The sequence below is a fragment of the Bombina bombina genome, chromosome 1 (genome assembly GCF_027579735.1).
Source record: "Bombina bombina isolate aBomBom1 chromosome 1, aBomBom1.pri, whole genome shotgun sequence".
Taxonomy (NCBI): Eukaryota; Metazoa; Chordata; class Amphibia; order Anura; family Bombinatoridae; genus Bombina; species Bombina bombina.
Window position 1 is genome coordinate 270,309,772 of NC_069499.1, and position 22,422 is coordinate 270,332,193.

General features: G+C 39.4%; 1 protein-coding gene across 11 annotated transcripts in view; it reads left to right on the top strand.

The window, feature by feature from the left end:
- RYR3 (ryanodine receptor 3) overlaps nucleotides 1–22,422 on the top strand; it is a 1,083,635-nt gene that overhangs the window by 338,587 nt on the left and 722,626 nt on the right. For all 11 annotated transcript variants that reach the window (XM_053697970.1, XM_053697969.1, XM_053697973.1 and 8 more), the window contains 3 exons: nucleotides 2,425–2,614; nucleotides 4,505–4,640; nucleotides 6,576–6,671. In XM_053697970.1, the coding sequence (XP_053553945.1) occupies nucleotides 2,425–2,614; nucleotides 4,505–4,640; nucleotides 6,576–6,671 (422 nt within the window). The remainder of the gene's footprint in view (nucleotides 1–2,424; nucleotides 2,615–4,504; nucleotides 4,641–6,575; nucleotides 6,672–22,422) is intronic.

Consider the following 22,422-nt stretch of genomic DNA (forward strand, 5'->3'; position numbering starts at 1 on the left):
AAGATGGTCATTGGGGGTGGTCTGTGGGCTGTTTTTGACCATTCTCGCCTTTGCCTCTCCGATATTTTACTTGGCCTTCCACTTCTGGCCTTAACAAGAATTGTGTCTGTGGTCTTCCATTTCCTCACTATGTTCCTCACAGTGTACACTGACAGTTTAAATCTTTAAAGGGTGCCCAAATGTATGCACCTGTCTAATTTTGTTTTGATGCATATTGCACATTTTCTGTTAGTCCAATAAACCTCATTTCACTACTAAAATATTACTGTGTCCTTCAGTTATTTGATATTTAAAAATGAAATTGTGGATCCAAACACCCAATTATTTATAAATGAAAATCCTGGAAATTGTCAGGGGTGCCTAAACTTTTGCATACGACTGTATATACCTATACTGTATATATTAAATACAAAGAACATTTTCCCTTCTGTGGAGAACATTGGAATATAAAATATGTACAGTAGATACACATTAAAAGACATTATTAAATATGTGTGTGTAAGACAAAAGAATGGCAAAAGGCGCACAGATAGGAAATAAAGAAAATATCTGATATTTAAATCCCTTATAAATATGTCAGGAAGTGACCTCTGAAAGGATTTATAACAAATATATTTAAAATGCTTAAAAATGAGGATAATAAATTAATAAATCAGCAGAGATAGAGAAGTGGTTTCACAGAGGAGGTGTTTGATCTGTTGCTAGAACAGTTTGCTACACCAGACTATTCATACCATAACTATTTTCTGGTGTAGCAAACTGTTCTAGCAACAGGTTTCCTGTCGCTGTTTATTAACTTGGTAGTCTTTGCTATACTTGCACAAGATTTATAAGGGATTTGAATATCATATATTTTCTTTATTTCCTATCTGTTTGCCTTTTGCCAATCTTTTGTCTTACATTTTTGCATAACTTTGAACAATAGGATTTTAAGGGTGGGGACCCTTAATCTTCTTTTGTTTGGGTTTAGGGCAACATTTTTAAGAGTATAGCATATTATACCAATTGATCTCAGGGTATATACTTAGTGCTGTTATACTTTCCTCTTCTCACCCATATATAATCCAAATATATGCACTCCATAAACAGTATTCACTTAATGCCATGGTGCTGTATAACAATCCAAATAATGTAGCAAAAATAAGCACTCGCTGGTCTTTGTAGTAAAACTTCACATTTTAAATCTGTTTTTAAATTTTCTACATTAAATGTGAAGTTTTACTACAAAGACCAGCGAGTGCTTATTTTTGCTACATTATATATATATATATATATATATATATATATATATATATATATATATATATATATATATATATATATATATATATATTTATATATATATATATATATATATTTAGACAGACACACACCCACATACACATATTTAGACATATAAATAAGTGCAAATTTAGATTGCGCTCAGCGGTGCGCATTTACTTTCGGCTTGTAATGCGCACACAAGTTAACGCGAGGGCAGTAGTGCAATATCGTACCTATGCTAACCAGTGCGTCACTTGTAATCTAGCCTAAAGTGAGGAACAGTTGTAATAAAGACAAAAATTCCTTTTGAAGATACTGGAGATACTTGAGAAGTTATTAAATTATTATTGAACAGACTAAAATATATATGATAATATATATAATATAATGTTACAGTGATCTCACAGAGCACATAGTAGATCACACAACAAAAAATAGGGAGCGTGAGCACAAACACACAATATATATGGTTATGTAATGTTCATCACAAATACAGTGGAAGGTAGTAGTTGCTGTATACTTTATTATTTTATACTTAAAGGGACAGCCTAGTCCAAAATAAACTTTTATGATTCAGATAGGGCATGTGATTTTAAACAATTTTAAAATTTACTTTAATCACCAATTTTGCTTTGTTCTCTTGGTATTGTTAGTTGAAATCTAAACCTAAGAGGTTCATATGCTATTTTCTAAGCCCTTGAAGGGCACCTCTTCTCTTAGGGCATTTTGACAGTTTTTCACCACTAGAGGGTGTTCATGTGTGTCATAAAGGTAACTGTTCTCACGCACGTGGAGTTCCTAGGAGCCAGTACTGATTGGCTAAAATGGAAGTCTGTCAAAAGAACTGAAATAAGGGGGCAGTTTGCAGAGGCTTAGATACAAGATAATCACAGAGGTAAAAAGTGTATTTATATAACTGTTGGTTATGCAAAACTAGGGAATGAATAATAAAGGGATTATCTATCTTTTAAAACAATAAAAATTCTGGTGTAGACTGTCCCTTTAAGCGACAACCAAGGTTTGGCTTCTCTTGATATGAGCTGGCTTGGAATCAGAGGTATATATTGTATTACTTTGCAGTCTGCTGCTGTGTAATTTACTGGAAACCCACTTGGTCCAACTGCTAGACTTTCTTGCAATATTTTAATATTATCTTTCTAGTGATCTGGATTCTCTGACTGGAAATAACAGGACAGTGACAGCCCCCATCGCCCTGCCTATTGAGGAGGTAGTTCAAACTCTGCAAGACTTAATTGCCTATTTCCAGCCTCCTGAAGAAGAACTAGAACATGAAGATAAACAAAACAAGCTCCGCTCACTTAAAAATAGGCAGAACTTATTCAAGGAGGAGGTATGAACCATACAGGAGAAATGCTATTTATTAATTATAAGAGAAACATAATATCCAAAGACAAAGAATTTGTAATTGATGCACTTTTTTTCTGGAATGAACAAACAATATTTTGTTATATACCATAGCAATATTTTCCAAAATAATTCTCCCTGAAATTGTTTTTCATTTCTTATATTACATTCTTAAAATACTGGGAAAAGGAATAAAATAAATGCAAATACATGGAATCTTAAACAATTAGAAGAGTGATGACACATTACAAAATGAAATAAAAAAAACTATGAAGAGAGGATCTGTAATATTGGAAATGGTTATGTTGTATAATAATGGTAGTCAAATTTGTCTAGGCTAGATTGTTAAAATGATTATATGTCAGATATGATGGTGCCCAGCAATATAATGTTATTAAAAGTCACTTTGTATCTAAGGTGCAGTGTTATCATGCTGACATATGATGAATCTGTGTGCAGGTTGTAGCAATAGTTTGTTGTATGCACAGTCTTTTTAATGTTTACAGTAAATTAAACATTTATGTAAAATTTATGTACTCCATTAACAAAACATCTTTTTCAAAAGGGACTTTACCCAGGTTTGTTTTAGGGTTTTCAACTCCTATAGCAGTTGCAAGCTGAAACTACTGATATACATGAATATAATACAGAAAAGTAGAATTGGAACATAAGAAAAATAAATAAAAATAATATTGTGTAGTATTTTAATTAGATTGTTCAAACACAAAATAAAGATTTGCATTATACTATAGAGAAAAGATTTCTGTGATCCGTATGAAAGAGAGGCTTTTTTGCATGAAAAACATTTAAACATTTTAAATTTATCATTATTGGTTGAAGACCACTACTTATTTTCTCAGTGAGCATTAGCAGGACGTACCTATCAGCCAATGAGCATTAATAGGAAGTACCTATCAGCCAATGAGCATTTGAAGGCGCTGACTAAGCCAATGAGCATTAGAAGGAGGTGACTCAATCAGTGAGCATTACTATGAAGTAATATAATAAAGCCTTGGAAATATTGCACCAGGAGTTATTTGATTTAGTCATCAGATAGGCATAATAACTTCTTGTCGGTCACAAAGGACTCCCTGGCAGCCAGTGGGTTAAAAGGACAAGAAATCCATCATTTTCCATCATGCAATTAAAAAAGGAATTTTATAAACATTATGTTCTGCTTTGTTAATGTCCTGACCATTAATATAAATTAAAGGCTTTAATCATGAATATAATCATAAATAAATATTTGCCAGAATTCTATCAGAAATAAAAAAGGCTGCTTCTGTTATATATCTCAGGGTATGTTGCTTGTCATTCTCATTTTTAAAGCATCCGCATTTTAACAGCAAAATTACCAATTACACGGTGTACCTTGCTAATGAATTCCATCTCTTCTGGGTCACTTTTCTGCTTATATCATTATTGTCGAATATGCATATAGCTAGCCCTAGATATATGAAGCAATGTGGTGTGACATCTACCTCGAACATTAATGCTGGTCAAAGCAGTGGAAAATGTAATTAACTTTTTCTTATTAGTTTTTTTTTCAGATGTTGCAAAACTGGTAGAATCTCTGTTATAAATAGAAGATGGGCAAGGAGGGTGTGTGGTTGGGCAGATTTTTTTTATTCCCTGCAAACTGAGCAAGCTGCAATTTGCAGGGATTCCAAATCTTTCCTCCTGCCAGCCATCTGAGCTTATCTGTTTAATTTGTTCAAATTGTGTTTTCCACATTTTGAGTCTTTGATTTCCCTGTAGTAATAAATTGAAATAATGTCTACTCGTTAATTTAATTCTGCCACTGCTGTTGCTCTCTGGATGACTTCCTGTATTTCCATAAATATTTTTTTTTTTTTGCATTTTTCTGGTCCTATAGGGAATGCTAGCGCTGGTGTTAAACTGCATCGACCGGCTGAATGTGTACAGTACCGCAGCACACTTTGCAGAATTTACAGGGGCGAAAGCTGGGCCAGCTTGGAAAGAAATTCTAAACCTCCTCTATGAGTTATTAGGTATGTTCATAACTGGCAACCACAAGGCTCTAGGGAAAATAGTAACTGCTGCAGATTACCAAATACTATTTATAAGAGTAGCATCACATTTTTGATATAATACAAGGTAAAAAGTGAGTTTAAATTAAGTTGTTGAGTGAAAAATAATTAAGGATGTATATAGATTCTAATAAGAGTAGGTTAAATGCAGATATCTGTTATTTATGCCTTAACTATGTTTTGTTTAAATCACAACAATAAAGGAGTGCTTGATCTAATCCACAGTCTCTTATATTCAGTAAAACAGAGATCTAATATGTGGATTAATAACAGTCCCAATGAATGCTGTAATCCTGGGAATAAAAGTCAGTAAGTTGAATCAAAGATAAGGGTGTCCTATCTCTCCCCAACAATTACCTCCACTTCTGCCACTATGCGTACTAGTCTGCAGGATAACGATGTAGTCCGTTGCCTGTAGGTCGCTCAAGCTCTTCAGCTGCTACCACTGTTATTGTGTCAGGTGGAATGCCAGGACTCACTGTGGACTTCTTCCCAAACGGGTCGATGAGACCCCTGCTGGAGCAGGTCCGGTCTGTGTGCCCCCTCGGCGTGCTGTAAGCTGTGAACGTGTGGCGGTAGAAGCTTCCTGGTGCGTCACCAGTGAAGTAAAATGATAGGCTGTTGAAAGGAGGGAGGGGGGAGGTTCCTCTCCGGGAGGAAAAAAGTTCAGCGGACCAGTATGGCGGTATTCCCAGCGGTAATTCAAAGGATTAAAAAAAGGAAAAACACGCTGAAACTTAGAAAGTCTTATAAACACAACATTTATTGGATAAATCCAGCCGGTATAACTAACAGGTCACAGTCAGTGTATGCCTGACGCATTTCACGCATGCGTACATGCGCTTCTTCGGATGTACGCATGCACGAAACATGTCAGGCATAAACTGACTGTGACCTGTAACTTATACCGGCTGTATTTATCCAATAAACTTTGTGTTTATAAGACTTTCTAAGTTTCAGCGTGACTTTACTTTTTTGAATCCTTTGTATGTTTTGTTCAGATGGGTTACCACTAACTGTCATGTATGTAGGATATATTTCATGGGACAATTTAATGCCCAAAACAGGTATTATGTACCAAAAATACTAAATGATAAAGGTTTTCAGAACTTGTTTTGAAAGGGTTTTATATAAGTATGTGTGTCCTATGTTTCAAAATGCTGAGTCTCCATTACTTTACCATAAAGTTACAATATCTGTAACTCCATTGTTTTTATGCATGATGGACAGGATCTTGTTGGCACTATTATTTTGTCCCAATATGCCATTTAAGAGTTTTAGCCGGTGAACATTTTTGTATGTTTTTGTAATATGTATACAAATACATACATATAGATACAGACAGATAGTTGTACATATACAGAGAGACACGCATGGAGACTTGACAAGCCATTTTTATTATAGTTAAAGGGACAGTCAAGTCCAAAAATAATGTTCATAATTTAAATAGGGAATGTATTTTATAAACAACTTTTCAATGTACTCTTATCACCAATTTTGCTTTGTTCTCTTGGTATTCTTAGTTGAAAGCTAAACCTAGGAGGTTCATATGCTAATTTCTTAGACCTTGAAAACTGCCTCTAATCTGAATGCATTTTGACCACTAGAGGGCATTAGTTCATGTGTTTCATATAGATAACATTGAGCTCATGCACGTGAAGTTACCCTGGAGTGAGAACTGATAGGCTAAAATGCAAGTCTGTCAAAAAAACTGAAATAAGGGGGCAGTTTGCAGAGGCATAGATACAAGGTAATCACAGAGGTAAAAAGTGTATTTCTATAACAGTGTTGGTTATGCAAAACTGGGGAATGGGTAATAAAGGGATTATCTTTCTTTTTAAACAACAAACATTCTGGTGTTGACTGTCCCTTTAATCCTGAGTGTTTCATTTTCAGCTGCTTTGATTCGTGGTAACAGAAGTAACTGTGCCCAATTTTCCAATAATTTGGATTGGCTAATTAGTAAACTAGAACGTCTGGAATCTTCTTCAGGTAAGACTACAGTATGCATGTTGCGTGTTAGAAAATTATGGTCAAAAGCTTTGTATATTTAAGGCTAGATTACAAGTGTAGCGGTATGTGTTTTCGCTATAGCGAAAACTCAGCTAGGAATTTTAATTTTTGCGCTAGTCGGGTTGTGCTGGTATTATTAGTTGAATGTAAACAGTTTTTTCTCTCTAGCGATAACCCGATTTGTGCAAAAAGTCAAAAATCAAAATCGTGTTCACGCATTCCCCCATAGAAGTCAATGGAGAAAAAAGTTAAAAGAAAACCCCACTCTCACGCAAACACCATACCATATTCTCAATAGCTCTAACCCAACATGAAATTATGAATATTTTATTTTCCAATGTTCTTTATGGAATATGTTCTATTTATTCATAAATAAATATTTCTACATATATCTGATGGTTTTTAAAAAAAAAAAAATATTTATGCCTTAATATTTATAGTTGATTATATATAGGTATAAATATATACAGATATATGGAAATATCTATTTAGAAATGCATAGAACATATTCTGCTATGCACAGAACATTGGAATGGGAAATATTTACAGTAAACACGTAGTTAAAACCTTTATTAAACATGAATATTGCATAAATTTTATTTTACATGTTTCTCTTACATGGTGTATCCAGTCTACGGATTCATCCTTACTTATGGGATATTCTCAATCCCTACAGGAAGTGGCAAAGAGAGCACACAGCAAAGCTGTCCATATAGCTCCCCTCATGCTCCGCCCCCCCCAGTCATTCTCTTTGCCGCTCTAACAAGTAGCATCTCCACGGGAGGGTAAAGAGTATGTGGTGTTAGATTTGTGTTTAAAGTGTGCTAAAACATCTAAGCATTTTAAAGACCATGCAGTGACACAAAAATGTAGCCCAAGATTATTCTTTAACGGAAGGTAATGAGGATAGTCCTTCTTCCTCTCCCCATGTGTCGACACCAGTTACGCCTGTGCAAGTGATGCCTAGTACCTCTAGCGCATTGGCCCCTATTACTTTACAACAATTAGCAGCAGTAATGGATAATTCCCTTGCAGCATTTTTATCCAAACTGCCAGTTTTTCCAAGAAAGCGCGATAGCTCAGTTTTAAATACAGAGGATGAGCAATCAGAAGCTTTGGATGATTTATCTGTAGTACCCTCACAACACTCAGAGGTAGCAGTGAGGGACAGTCTGTCTGAGGGAGAAATTTCTGACACAGGAAAAGTTTCTCAGCGGGCAGAGTCAGATTCCTTAGCGTTTAAATTTAAGCTGGAACACCTCCGCGTCCTGCTTAAGGAGGTTTTAGCTACGCTGGATGATTGTGACCCCATGGTGGTCCCAGAAAAATTGTGTAAAATGGACAGGTTTTTAGAGGTCCCTGTATACACTGAGGCATTTCCGATCCCAAAGGGGGTGGCGGATATGGTGACTAGGGAGTGGGAGAGACCAGGTGTACCCTTTGTCCCCCCCCCTATCTTTAAGAAAATGTTCCCTATAAACGACCCCAGGCGGGATGCGTGGCAGACGGTCCCTAAGGTAGAGGGAGCTGTTTCAACACTTGCTAAGCGTACAACTATACCAATAGAGGACAGTTATGCTTTCAAAGATCCTATGGATAAAAAATTGGAAGGATTGCTGAAGAAAATATTTGTTCAGCAAGGTTTTCTTCTTCAACCAATTGCCTGCATTATTCCGGTAACTACTGCAGCAGCATTTTGGATTGAGGCTCTGGAGGAGTCGCTCCAGAGGGAGACTTCATACGACAAGGTCATGGATAGAATTCATGCTCTAAAGCTGACTAATTCTTTTATCACTGATGCCGCTTTACAATTAGCTAAGTTAGCGGTGAAAAACTCAGGTTTTGCCATCATGGCGGATGTGTCGTCCAAAACAAAACGATTAAATATTCCTTTCAAGGGGAAAACCCTGTTTGGCCCAGAGCTGAAAGAAATTATTTCAGATATCACTGGGGGAAAGGGCCATGTTCTTCCACAAGATAGGCTGTTTAAGGCCAAGAACAAGGCTAATTTTCGCTCTTTTCGCAACTTCAGGAGCGGACCTGCTGCAACCTCTGCTGCTGCAAAGCAAGATACCGCTTCACAGCCCAAAGCAACCTGGAAACCCTTGCAGGGCTGGAATAAGGGTAAACAGGCCAAGAAGCCTGCTCCTGCTACCAAGACAGCATGAAGGGGTAGCCCTTGATCCGGGATCGGTTCTAGTAGGGGGCAGACTTTCTCTCTTTGCTCAGGCTTGGGCAAGAGATGTTCCAGATCCCTGGGCATTAGAAATAGTTGCTCAGGGGTACCTTCTAGAATTCAAGGATTCTCCCCCAAGGGGAAGGTTCCACATTTCTCGTTTGTCTTCAGACCAAACAAAGAAACAGGCGTTCTTACGCTGTGTAGAAGATCTACTAAAAATGGGAGTGATACACCCAGTTCCAATTGCAGAACAAGGACTGGGCTTTTACTCAAACCTGTTCGTAGTTCCCAAAAAGGAAGGAACTTTCAGGCCAATCCTGGATCTAAATATTCTAAACCAATTCCTCAGAGTTCCGTCTTTCAAGATGGAAACCATTCGGACAATCTTGCCGATGATCCAGGAAGGTCAATATATGACTACCGTGGATCTAAAGGAGGCGTACCTACATATTCCTATCCACAAAGATCACCATTAGTTCCTAAGGTTCGCCTTTCTGGACAAACATTACCAGTTTGTGGCCCTTCCTTTCGGGTTGGCCACCGCTCCCAGAATTTTCACAAAGGTGCTAGGGTCCCTTCTAGCGGTACTAAGACCGCGGGGCATTGCAGTAGCACCTTACCTAGACGTCGTCTTTTCACAGAGCCAAGGCTCATACGGACATTGTCCTGGCCTTTCTAAGGTCTCACGGGTGGAAGGTGAACGTAGAAAAAAGTTCTCTGTCCCCGCTCACAAGGGTTCCCTTCCTGGGAACGCTAATAGACTCGGTAGAAATTAAAAATTTTCTGACAGAAGTCAGGAAGTCAAAACTTTTGAATACTTGAGTTCTTCATTCCATTTCTCGGCCTTCTGTGGCTCAGTGCATGCAGGTAATCGGTCTAATGGTTGCGGCAATGGACGTAGTCCCCTTTGCCCGAATTCATCTCAGACCACTGCAACTGTGCATGCTCAAGCAGTGGAATGGGGATTATGCAGATTTGTCTCTTCAAATACAAATGGACCAGAAAACCAGAGACTTTCTTCTCTGGTGGTTGTCTCAGGATCACTTGTCTCAGGGAATGAGTTTCCGCAGGCCGGAGTGGATCATTGTTACGACCGATGCCAGTCTGTTAGGCTGGGGTGCGGTCTGGGACTCCCTGAAAGCTCAGGGTCTATGGTCTCGGGAAGAATCTCTTCTCCCGATAAACATTTTGGAGCTGAGAGCGATATTCAATACGCTCCAGGCGTGGCCTCAACTAGCGGAGGCCAAATTCATCAGATTTCAGTCGGACAGCATCACGACTGTAGTGTACATCAATCATCAAGGAGGAACAAAGAGTTCCCTAGCGATGAAGGAGGTATCCAAGATCATCAAATGGGCGGAGGATCACTCCTGCCATCTATCTGCAATTCACATCCCAAGGGTAGACAACTGGGAGGCGGATTTTCTAAGTCGTCAGACTTTCCATCCGGGGGAGTGGGAACTCCACCCGGAGGTTTTTGCTCAGCTGACCCAGCTATGGGGCACTCCAGAATTGGATCTGATGGCGTCCCGTCAGAATGCCAAACTTCCCCTTTACGGATCCAGGTCCAGGGATCCCAAGGCGGCATTGATAGATGCATTAATAGCGCCTTGGTCATTCAGTCTAGCTTATGTCTTTCCACTGTTTCCTCTTCTTCCTCTGCTAGTAGCCAGAATCAAACAGGAGAAGGCTTCGGTAATTTTGATAGCACCTGCGTGGCCACGCAGGACTTGGTATGCAGACCTAGTGGACATGTCATCTGTCCCACCATGGAAACTGCCATCGAGGCAGGATCTTCTAATTCAAGGTCCTTTCAAGCATCCAAATCTAGTTTCTCTGCAACTGACAGCTTGGAGATTGAACGCTTAATTCTAGCTAAGCGTGGTTTCTCTGAATCAGTTATAGATACTCTGATACAGGCCAGAAAGCCTGTCACCAGGAAAATTTACCATAAGATATGGCGGAAATATCTTTGTTGGTGTGAATCCAAGGGTTACTCGTGGAGTAAGGTTAGGATTCCAAGGATATTGTCTTTTCTCCAGGAAGGTTTGGAGAAAGGTCTGTCAGCTAGTTCCTTAAAGGGACAGATATTTGCTCTGTCTATCCTGTTACACAAGCGTCTGGCAGCTGTACCAGACGTTCAGGCGTTTGCACAGGCCCTAGTTAGAATCAAGCCTGTCTACAGACCTGTGGCTCCTCCATGGAGTCTAAATTTAGTTCTTTCAGTTCTTCAAGGGGTTCCGTTTGAACCTTTGCATTCCATAGATATTAAGTTATTATCTTGGAAAGTTTTGTTTTTAGTAGCTATTTCTTCTGCTCGAAGAGTTTCTGAATTGTCTGCTTTGCAGTGTAATTCACTCTATCTGGTGTTCCATGCAGATAAGGTTGTTTTGCGTACCAAACCTGGTTTCCTTCCATAAGTGGTTTCTAATAAGAATATTAACCAGGAAATCATTGTTGTATTTGTGATGGTAATGAAGTGAGGTTTGCGTGAGGTAAGAAGGCTAGGCTCATTGGTTTAATAAAATTATCTTCTAGGATGGGGATAGTAAAACGGTTGTTACCAACCAGCCAGTCTAATATGAGTTTAGTGAGGGTGGACCAATTGTACCATGAAATATTTGGAAGACGAAGCCCTCCTCCAGTCAGGGGCATAGCCAGGTAATCTTTCCCTATCCTATGCTTCTTACCTCTCCATATAAACTGGCCCAGAGCAGACTGTAGTGACTTAGTGTCCTGTTGAGTAAGGAGGAGAGGTAGCATCTGCAGGGGGTATAAAAGTTTGGGTAACGCAACCATTTTAAAGAGATGAATTCGTCCCATAAGAGACAGGGGTAAGTTTTGCCATCCCGAGAGCAGAAGTTTTATGTTGCGTATAGTATTTGTCAGATTTAGGTGATATAGTTTATTGGGGTTCACATGTACATGAATGCCCAGATACTTAAAGGATCCGTCTGTTATTTTAAGTGTGGTGTTCGTCAGAATGGTGTGTTGTTTGTTTTGTAACCAAGTCACCTCCGATTTATTAACGTTAACCTTGTAACCTGTAAAGGTACCAAAGGTTTCAATTACTTCCAAGAGGGGGTTCAAATTAGTAGCAGGGTTGCCTATAAATAGTAGCAGATCATCTGCATACAGCGATAAATGTTGCTTGTGTTCTAGGACGTCTAGGCCATCGCATTTTTGTCGGATGTAGCATGCAAGGGGTTCTATGGCTAAATCGAATAACAGCGGGGAGAGGGGGCATCCCTGTCTCGTACCCCTTTGCAGGACAAATGAGGGGGAAAGCTCTCCGTTAACTATCAGAGATGCTTTAGGGGTTGTATATAACCGTTGTAGAAAAGACGTGAAATTGCCCGAGAGGCCAAATTTTTGTAATGATGTATGTAGGTGGTCCCATTCTATCCTATCGAACGCCTTCTCTGCGTCGAGGGCAAGGAGACAGGCGTCCTGCAGGTCAGCGGGGTTAGAGGAGTGGGAATTATACCAATAATGGGAAGTGATTGCCAATGTTTTCCTGATGTTAATCACCGATGATCTCCCTTTAATAAACCCGGTCTGATCTGTGTGTATAATTGAGGGAAGAACCTGCGCTAATCTGTTAGCTAAAATTTTGGTGAGCAATTTGTAGTCTCCGTTTAATAATGAAATTGGGCGATAGGAGGAAGTATCTGTAAGGTCTCTATCAGGCTTAGGGATAAGGCAGATATTTGCCTCTGTAAATCTGGTATCTATTAGAGAAGAGCCTTCTAGGTATGCGGTGTATAGGGAGGACAGAGCCGGGGCTATGTCCTCTACAAGGAGTCTGTAGTACTCTGCGGGTAGGCCATCAGGGCCCGCCGCCTTTCCAAGCTTGGTTCTATTTATGGCTTTAATTACTTCCTGAGGGAGGATGCTGGCGCTAAGTAGTGAGTTTTGTTCATCTGAGAGGGTCGGGATATTTGTATTGTTCCAGAAGTTCCGCTTCGCCTCTGGGTTAATTTCTTGGCTGGTGTATAGAGAGGTGTAATATTTAACAAATTCTGACATTATTTCTTTGTTGTTCGAAATTAAGTGTAATTGGGACTTTATAGCCAGGATGTGTGATTTGGGCGTGCTTAGCTTAACTAGATTAGCTAGCAGCTTACCTGACTTGTTACCGTGCCTAAAGTATCGTCCCTGTCTGTGTATGTCTGAAGTATTGTTTTGTTGGGCTAGGTAGGTGTCCCTAGCCAGTTTAAGATCATAGTAATTTTTTTTAGATGTGGGGGTAGGGTTAGAGAGGTATCCATTGTACGCCTCGGTAAGGTTTGCCAAGAATGCTTCATCAACTCTTTTAATGTTTTTATTATGGTGTGCTGTAAAGGAGGTTATAATCCCTCTCATAACTGGCTTAGAGGCATGCCAAAACAGATTTGGGTTGTTTTTGTGTTGGTCATTATCTGACGCGTAGTGTGTCCATGCGGTTTTAAGATGTTGACGGAAAGTTATGTCATGGTATAGATAGGCTGGGAATCTCCAAGATTTATTTGGAGGTTTGATGGGTGTGGGTTGGAGTATGAAATGAATTGGGGCATGGTCTGAAATAGTGATGTGTTCTATGGTGGGATGCTGAATTTGAGGTGTTATCCCAGAGGAGGTCAGGAAATAATCTATTCTCGAAAGGGTACTGTGCGTCTTAGACAGACAAGTATATTCTCTCTCCAGTGGATTCAGTACTCTCCATACATCTACAAGACCCAGTGTGGTTTTTAAGTTATTTATCAGAGATATCTCTCTTTTGTATCTAGTGTGTGAGTATTTTGTGGAGCTAGCTGAAGTTGGGTCTTTGAATCTGTCCAGGGGAAGGGCCTGGGCCAAGTTGAAATCTCCCCCCAAGATCACAGGGGCAGTATAAGAGGCTAGTTTGGCTAGCAGAGACGACCAAAAGGGGGGGCAAAATTCATTGGGACCATAGACATTACATAAAGTGTATTCAAGGTTTCCCACTTTTAGGATTGCTAGAATAAATCTGCCTTCTCTATCTATCTCCACTTGTGAAAAAGACACTGGAAGGCCCTTTCTTACCAAGACAGCTACCCCTCTCTTTCTACTCTCGGTAGGGGAGTAAAGAATCTGGCCTACCCATCGGACCTTCATTTTTTCATGTTCCTCAGAGGTTAATTTGGTTTCCTGGAGCAGCGCTATGTCAGTATGTAGTTTTTTAAGCTGTTGTAAAATCATACTCCTTTTTGCCGGGGACGTGATGCCCCCAACATTCCAGGAGGTTATCCTCAGGTTTGCAGCCATACTATGTCAGGATTGATATGAGAGCGGGTAGGAATGTGGAATAAGTTGTGCGGTGCGTATCTATTCACTAGAACATCTAGACTGACATAAATTAGGCCATGAGCCCTGCGACTAGGATCAGAAACGTGTGTGTGGGGTGTAAGTGAGGGCCTAAAGAGGTTAGGCTCGAAGGGTTGACTCACCAGCAGATATAAGGCAGGTAGCTCTCTCCATGAGTTCGTGGCCGCGGGGGGCGATACTCCAGGCGCTCCAGAAGTAAACTGAGGACAGATCAGGAAAAAAAACATAGTTAAGGACAAGCAACCCAGTGTTTTCCTCAACAAGGCACTCTTGTAAATTAACAGCCCAACATTTTCAATACATAGCAGTAGCATTTGTAATGGAACTTTGGAGGTATTATGCATAGCATCATCCGGAGTACACCAGGTGATGTGTGAAAAAGAGTTCAGGGACAGGGGCCGTGCTGTGGGCGGGCGATATGAGCCTTTATTTTCCACCGCTAGAGGAGGAGACTCAGAGTAATATAGGAGAATTAGGTGGGGTGATATGCGGCTCCTCAGAGCCCAGTAAGGGAGCGGTGCAATCATTGGTCTTGGTGCGGGAGAGTGAGCCACACATATAGTGCAAGTACGTAATATATCATATGGTATCAGAATGCAAAAGGCACTTAGGAGGTAAGGAAAGCTTCGTTATTATAATTTTGGGGGCCGTATGGGAGAGTCAGGGACCTCCTCCCAGTCCCAAACAGGAATGCAAGAAATGTGAAACACACAACCTGGAAAAAATAACACCCTTCCCCTGCAAGGCAAACCCAACAGTTACAATTCAAACATTGTAGTCCAAACAGAACAGCCAACACTGGGGTTAGCCAAACTTGTAAACAAAGTTCAGCATACATTATAAAACAATATCTAAGCTATAAGGAGCAGCTGTGAATACTTATTAGTGATTGAGGAGGTATCAGTCATTTTCTCTCCGACGTTCCGTAGATAGGTAAGCTTGCGCTGCAGCAGGTGTATGAAAGATTTTCGGGCCTGAGGGTGTCTGGAGCCTCAATTTAGCAGGAAACAATAAGGCGACCTGTCGCCCCTGCTCATGAAGCCTGGAGCATAGGGGAGCAAATTCCTTGCGTTTTCGAGTGACTTCCATTGAAAAGTCCTGGAACAAAAGGAGCTTGTGGCTTTCATATTTGAGTTCCTTATGTGACCTGAAAGCCCTTAACAAGGCCAGCTTATCCTGGTAATTCAGGCACTTAAAAATGACCTGCCTAGGCCTGTCCTTAGGATTTTCCAGATGTCTGTCGGGGCCTATTCGGTGTGCCCTTTCGATGTCCAGTGGGAGGTAGTCCTGGGGCATTCCAAGGAGCTTCGGGAGAGTAGATGCAGTAAATTCTAGTAGATCCTTATCTTTCACAATCTCAGGTACTCCAACTATTCGCAGGTTATTCCGCCGGCTGCGGTTCTCCAAGTCCTCTACTTTATCTAGGAGATATTGATTTTGCTTAGTTAGGTTTTTCAAGGAGTTCTCTGAATCTTGCTGCCTATCTTCTACTCCTGAGATTCGTTGCTCTGCAGCTGTAAGACGTGTGGAAAACATTCTCACCTCACTAGTCAGGGTATCCACCCCCGCTTGCAAGGAGTCCATTTTCGGTAAAAAAAAGGTTTTGAGTTCCTGTAATAAAGAGCTATGGTCTTGAGAGCCTGTGCCCTCCTCCAACTGAGAAGAGTTTGCTACTTGGTTCTCTGCCGCTTGTCGGAGCTTCTTCTCCTGAGTTTTTGACCTTTGACTCATGGCGTCTTTTTTAGGCGGTGAGAGCCTCTGGAAATAATCGTTGACTTTCATATAGCAAGGTTACAGTACTTTCTCTCTTTTTTTTTTTTTGTTTTGACAGGATAAGATTCTGTGATTGTGGCAACACAGGTAGGATAGCAGGGGGCTCACCCTATAGGTAGGGGAGAGTGCAGGGATACTTCAAAATGTAGGAGTGATTATAGGGATAAGAACAGGGGTTTAGCTGGCAGTGGTGTTATCATGCAGTTTAGAGTCAGTATAGATATAGAAAACAATAAGCAATGCACTCCCTTTGTTAAATCACTGTATAATAACAAAGTTATCAGCTTCTATGCAGCTTGAGGGTGTAGGTATCTGTCCATAAAGTAATGTGTTCAGTATGTGTTTTTTTTTTTATTTTTATTTTTTTTTGGTGGGGGAAACAGGGTGAGGCTGGTATCTGAAAGTAGCTTAAGTTAGTGGTATAAGCAGCCTACCCGGTCTCCCCTAGACCACAGCTATTCAGGCCTTATCTCCTTATTTTCTGTTAGAAGTGGTGCTCCAATATTTGCCTGTCCCTTCCTTCCAACCCTGTATGTGAATGAGCTTGATAAAGCAGGGGATAGAAGGTGTGTGACGCAGATGAAGTGCCTGGCGTGCAGGCCTCTTACCGATCCTCAGCAGCAAGTGTCCTGAAGCTTGCCGTAATGTGGAGGGACTCCTGTCCTGCCGGAGTATATGTTGCCCTCTCAGGAGGTCTATCAGTGGTACTGAGGGTTTCGTTCAGGCCCTGACAAGGCCGCTGCTCTTAAGGAGGAGGGAGGGGGGGCCTAACCAATATGGCGCCCGTCTATATTCACGCGCGATAGTGCGCAACAACTTGAAAGTGCTCCCGGGGCCAGGGCGATCTTCAGCCCTGCACCGATGTTAAGCCAGTTGGGGTACTGCAAGGGACCAACAAGGCAGCACTGTGGGAAAGGCGGCCGGCAGCGAGGAATATAGATTTTTAAAAGAGCCAGATGCGGAGCTCTTCTCCTCTGCTGCCAGCCGCTAGTTCCGCCCACCGGAAGTCCCCAGGAAATCATTGTTGATGTGGTTCGTGCTTTAAAATTCTATTTAAAAGCAACTAAAGATTTCAGACAAACATCATCCTTGTTTGTTGTGTACTCTGGTAAAAGGAGAGGTCAGAAAGCGACTGCTACCTCTCTTTCCTTCTGGCTGAAAAGCATCATCCGATTGGCTTATGAGACTGCTGGACAGCAGCCTCCTGAACGAATTACAGCTCATTCCACCAGAGCTGTGGCTTCCACATGGGCTTTTAAGAATGAGGCTTCTGTTGAACAGATTTGTAAGACAGCGACTTGGTCTTCACTGCATACATTTGCCAAATTTTACAAATTCGATACTTTTGCTTCTTCGGAGGCTATTTTTGGGAGAAAGGTTTTGCAAGCAGTGGTGCCTTCCGTTTAGGTTACCTGACTTGTTCCCTCCCTTCATCCGTGTCCTAAAGCTTTGGTATTGGTATCCCACAAGTAAGGATGAATCCGTGGACTGGATACACCATGTAAGAGAAAACAGAATTTATGTTTACCTAATAAATTACTTTCTCTTACGGTGTATCCAGTCCACGGCCCGCCCTGGCAATTAAGTCAGGTTCAAATTTATTTTAGTAAACTACAGTCACCACTGCACCCTATAGTTTCTCCTTTTTCTCCTAACCGTCGGTCGAATGACTGGGGGGGGCGGAGTCTGAGGGGAGCTATATGGACAGCTTTGCTGTGTGCTCTCTTTGCCACTTCCTGTAGGACTGGATACACCGTAAGAGAAAGTAATTTATCAGGTAAGCATAAATTCTGTTTTTCACTTACTTTACGGCAAAAGTTTCTAATTCACTTATATGTCTATATATGTATACCTATATATTAATGTGTTTATATGTGTGTGTATATATGTCTGTAAATACATATATACACATATAAATATATTAATATATATATATACATATATATACAGACACACATATATAATATAAATATATATATATATATATATATATATATATATATATATATATATATATATATATATATATATATATACACACATATAATATATTCCAATATAGACCAGCACTCTCCAAAACACAAAGTCAATTTTCCAGGGTGCTCCTGAACAAGCGTATCTACAAAATAGTCAGGCACTCTCCGGGGTTAAATCCAAAGTTTTTTCTTTAATTGTAACGTTTCAGGGTGTTTAGCCCCTTCCTCAGACCAAAAAATACATATATAAAACATACGAAACTTACCCTCCTATATACCCCATAAAGTGCAGTTAATTGAACACAGGTGTGTCGGATCGGCGTTCCATTAACACACCTGGAACAAATCTAAAAAGCAAATTGGAAATGCACAAACATAATTATTATCATTGATAGGGTACAGGTTGTGAGTAATTATTCAATTAGTCTCATATTATCGGCTGTCTAGCAATTAAATCCAAATAACAGTATATTCCATAGTACATATCAACTACAATGTAATACCTATTGCGCCTTGTTCATACAATGTAAATATATAATCACAACATGGGAGGTCTCTATTGCTCACCATTGTGACTCATAGTCCGTGAATACAGTTTTATACAGAGGTGGCCAGATACAATATAGAGTCAATTAGACAAAACATGAGAGGTATAAACTCCAACTAGATATATTCCTTGTTAATGTCAGTGTATAGCTGTTAAAGAGGCCATCATAAACGGGCGTGTGTCTGTAAAATGTTAACCCCCGTACATTTAGCCAGATATGGTTGTCAAATAATATTGCATTCTGATGTTGCAATCAGGGTCAGTGTGCAAGTGTCACCAGCTGAACAGCATTAGCTCACCCATTTGGCGCTATAGCTTTACCTATGTGTTTAACCTGAAATAGCGATCACATCCAAGTCACAATCAATCCGAGCCGTTAGGTTTAAAGCTGTATCTAAGTATCCCCTGAAGGTAGCTTATTATTCATATCTTTGAGATCACATCAAAGTCATAATTGTTACAAACTGCTGATCTGATAACTGTATAAATGTCCCCAATTGGTAGTCTTAGTATATCAAATAGTCAGTAAGGCTTGACCTGTCCGTTTAATTATGTCTACTATCAATCAGTGTTATGGATGTATGTTGCAATTTATGTTCACTGCATATTCATAATTTAAAGTTTAGCATATGTGCATATACATATAACAGTGGTGCTGTGGTGACGGTCGTCAAGTCTGAGCTTATGTAATCAGTAAAGCAAAATGCTGCTGTTTGCATAAATCATAGTTAACCACGGACTTACACCAATCCCTGGTACTGTGTTGCGCTGGTATATGTGCCATCATAGTTAGAAACCATATATTGGTTACCCGTCTCTAGACGCCGGTCCGCATTTGTTAAAGCAGATTGTACTGTAATTTAGGTAATCCGAATAGAACCATAGGTGTCACTAGCAGTGCGTTGCTACCTCCCAAGTAGTGTGGTAGATTTTTAACTATGTGTTTAACCTATTATATGAGGCCGCTGGGACAAAACATATGGTACTAGACATCAAGTTAGAGATAACATCAGAAATCACAGATACAGACAATAGTTACATATCGCTGGGTCAGTGTGACGAGAACCCTGTTCATACAGATAGGTACATAATTGGATGGTGTTAGAACATTCCGCAAATAAGCTACATGGAAAAAGACATACAGTGTATTTCTACAAAATCAGATTGAATACTACATCAGAGAAAACAATGCATATCCATATTGTTGTTGAGTCCTCTAGGTACTAGAGTTTGTAAGTTAAAGAGCCATCTGCTCTCTTTCTGTAGCAACAGTTTTGCTCTGTCACCATCCCTACTCAAAGGCGGAACATGATCAATTATCATGTATTTCAACTCGGAGACTGAGTGCTTGGCCGATAAAAAGTGGTTGGTCTGCCTTGCCCGCTGCCAATGCGCTTCTGATGGCACACCGATGATTAGCCATGCGAGTCCTCAGGTCATCATTTGTTTTACCAACATAGTATTTGCCACAGCTATATATATATATATATATATATATATACGTATATACACATATCCATATCCATCTTTAGACATGTATATATGTATGTATCTCAATGTTAAAACCCTTCGGCAGCTTTTTTTCCCTAACAACTGAGATCTCATATCTTTGAGCCCTTATAACTTTTCTGTGCAATATTTTTACTTAATAATTTTTATTAGACAGTGTTAATATGAGTGTAACTTTACTTTGTAATGTAATTTTTAAGTGTTTTGTTAACCACTGCGCTGAGATCGCGGTAAGGATTCTAGCGTAAATCAAGATTGCACCATCGAAATTGCAATTTCCCTCAACTTGTAATAACAGCGCAATTAAAAAAGACTGCAAATGAACGCAAAAAACCCTTGCAAAATCGTTTGCGCTCCACTTGTAATCTAGCCCTTAATGTGTTACTAATAGGATTTTTACCTGCAAAAGTAGTGCACCAAAAATGTACTTGCCTGCATGTGGTCAGCAACATGAAAGAGAATAAATAACACAATTAGCATCCATAATACACTGAATGCAGACTTACTGGGTAAAAAAAAAGTTAAAGGATCACTAATTGCATAATTAACAAGTGCATATCTTTAATATAATGTAATAACCTTTAATCTGAATTTCAAATAAGTAGTAGATTTTTTTTCCCTGACAAATTTATCTTTTCTCTATTTGCCGGCCCCCTGTATCATGTGACAACCATCAGCCAATAACAGACTAGTATACGTATACCCTATGAACTTGTGCATATGCTCAGTAGGAGCTAGTTCCTCAAAAAGTGTGTATATAAACAGAATGTGCAAAATTTGATAATAGAAGTATATTGGAAAGAAAAGAAGAATAGAAGTATATTGGAAAGTCTCTTAAAACTGCGTGCTCAATTTAATTTTGAGTTTAGTGTCCCCTTAAGAAAGGCAATGCACAACCACCAATGTGCTAAATAATAACAGTATGAAGAACATGGAGAACAAAATATACAACTATAAAAGCCAGTTTTCTGTCTTTGTTGATGTATGCTGACTACTCATTGCATTGCACAAAAAATAATAATAAAACAATTATATATATATATGTGTGTGTGGGTGTGCGCGTGCGAAACATCCCGTTAGCATTAATCACATGTTAAAAACATCAGTTTAAAAAGACTGGTAATGATAGATTGATAGATGGCATACAATGTATCAAATCATTGACATTAAGTTGTTAGAAGAAAAATACATTTGAAGGTATTTCTGCTAAATACAATCATTTGTAAAGTGACCATATATGTGTGTGTGGATGTAGAATCCACAGTTTGAAGCCGGTATTAAAAAAGCAAAAATAGACTCAAGCTATTATCTTTGTATTGACTCATGCCCCACAAATAAAGCACATTTTTATTACACTGTTATTTGATTTTTATAAATTCTTCATTATTCTTTATTACATCAGTCCTGATTGTGATGTACAAATACAACTTTAAATAATAGTCTCTTGAGTAGTATGTGAGTAACACGAAAGTTCAGTACCTTTAGGGCTCCCCTGTGCATAATAGTTTATATAACGTTACGCTTACGGTAACACACCCATAGCATCTCTACACGCTCTCTGTACACAGACTAATGAGCTGATTGTGAGGGTCCTGCACTTGACCCAGTACTTTCAGCACAGCCTGATGCTTACTGTGACACACCCAGAGTATCACTATTCCCTCTCTGTACACAGCCTAATGTGCTCACTATGAGCTGCACACACAGCTGCCCCCCCCCCCCCCCAAGTGGCAGACCTCCAGGGCCCAGTCACACTTGCAACCTTTGCAACCCTGGAAGTTCTGCAACTGCAACTTTGTGGATAAATATCATTGCTAACACATTTTCTAAATCCACTTCCTAAGGTTGAAGAAGTGCAAATTCCTTGTGGCTTTAAATTAACTTTATAGAGACAATTTTTTGAATACTTTACAGGTTTTTGTAAACAACGCATGCATAATTTGCATGCTACCTTTTGTAGTTTATATGAATTACACCAGGGATTATAGGAGAACAATGTAATAAATGCAGTAAATAATTTCCTTGCTGTTACTATTATTGCATTTAATAGCCAGGATGCATAATTGCATTGTAACTATTATGTATTTTGATCCTTTAGTATATTATCATTACATGTCTTTATAGCATACTTAATAAGTCTAAACTCCTAATGGAATAACATTGTTATCTGTGTATAAATTCCTGTGATCTTAAACAAATGCTTCTATGTTTTGCACTAATATGTGTTTGAAGATACCAAAAAAGTATTATATTTCTGATAAATTGAAATAATTCATGTCTGTTTTATATATAGGTGGAACAGGAATTCACACATACCAAATAATACATATTTCTATTAATGCATTTGCAAAGTAGCTTTTGTATTATATAGTTATATTGGTGACTTTCTTTTAGCAAATCCACTGATCATGTTACTGC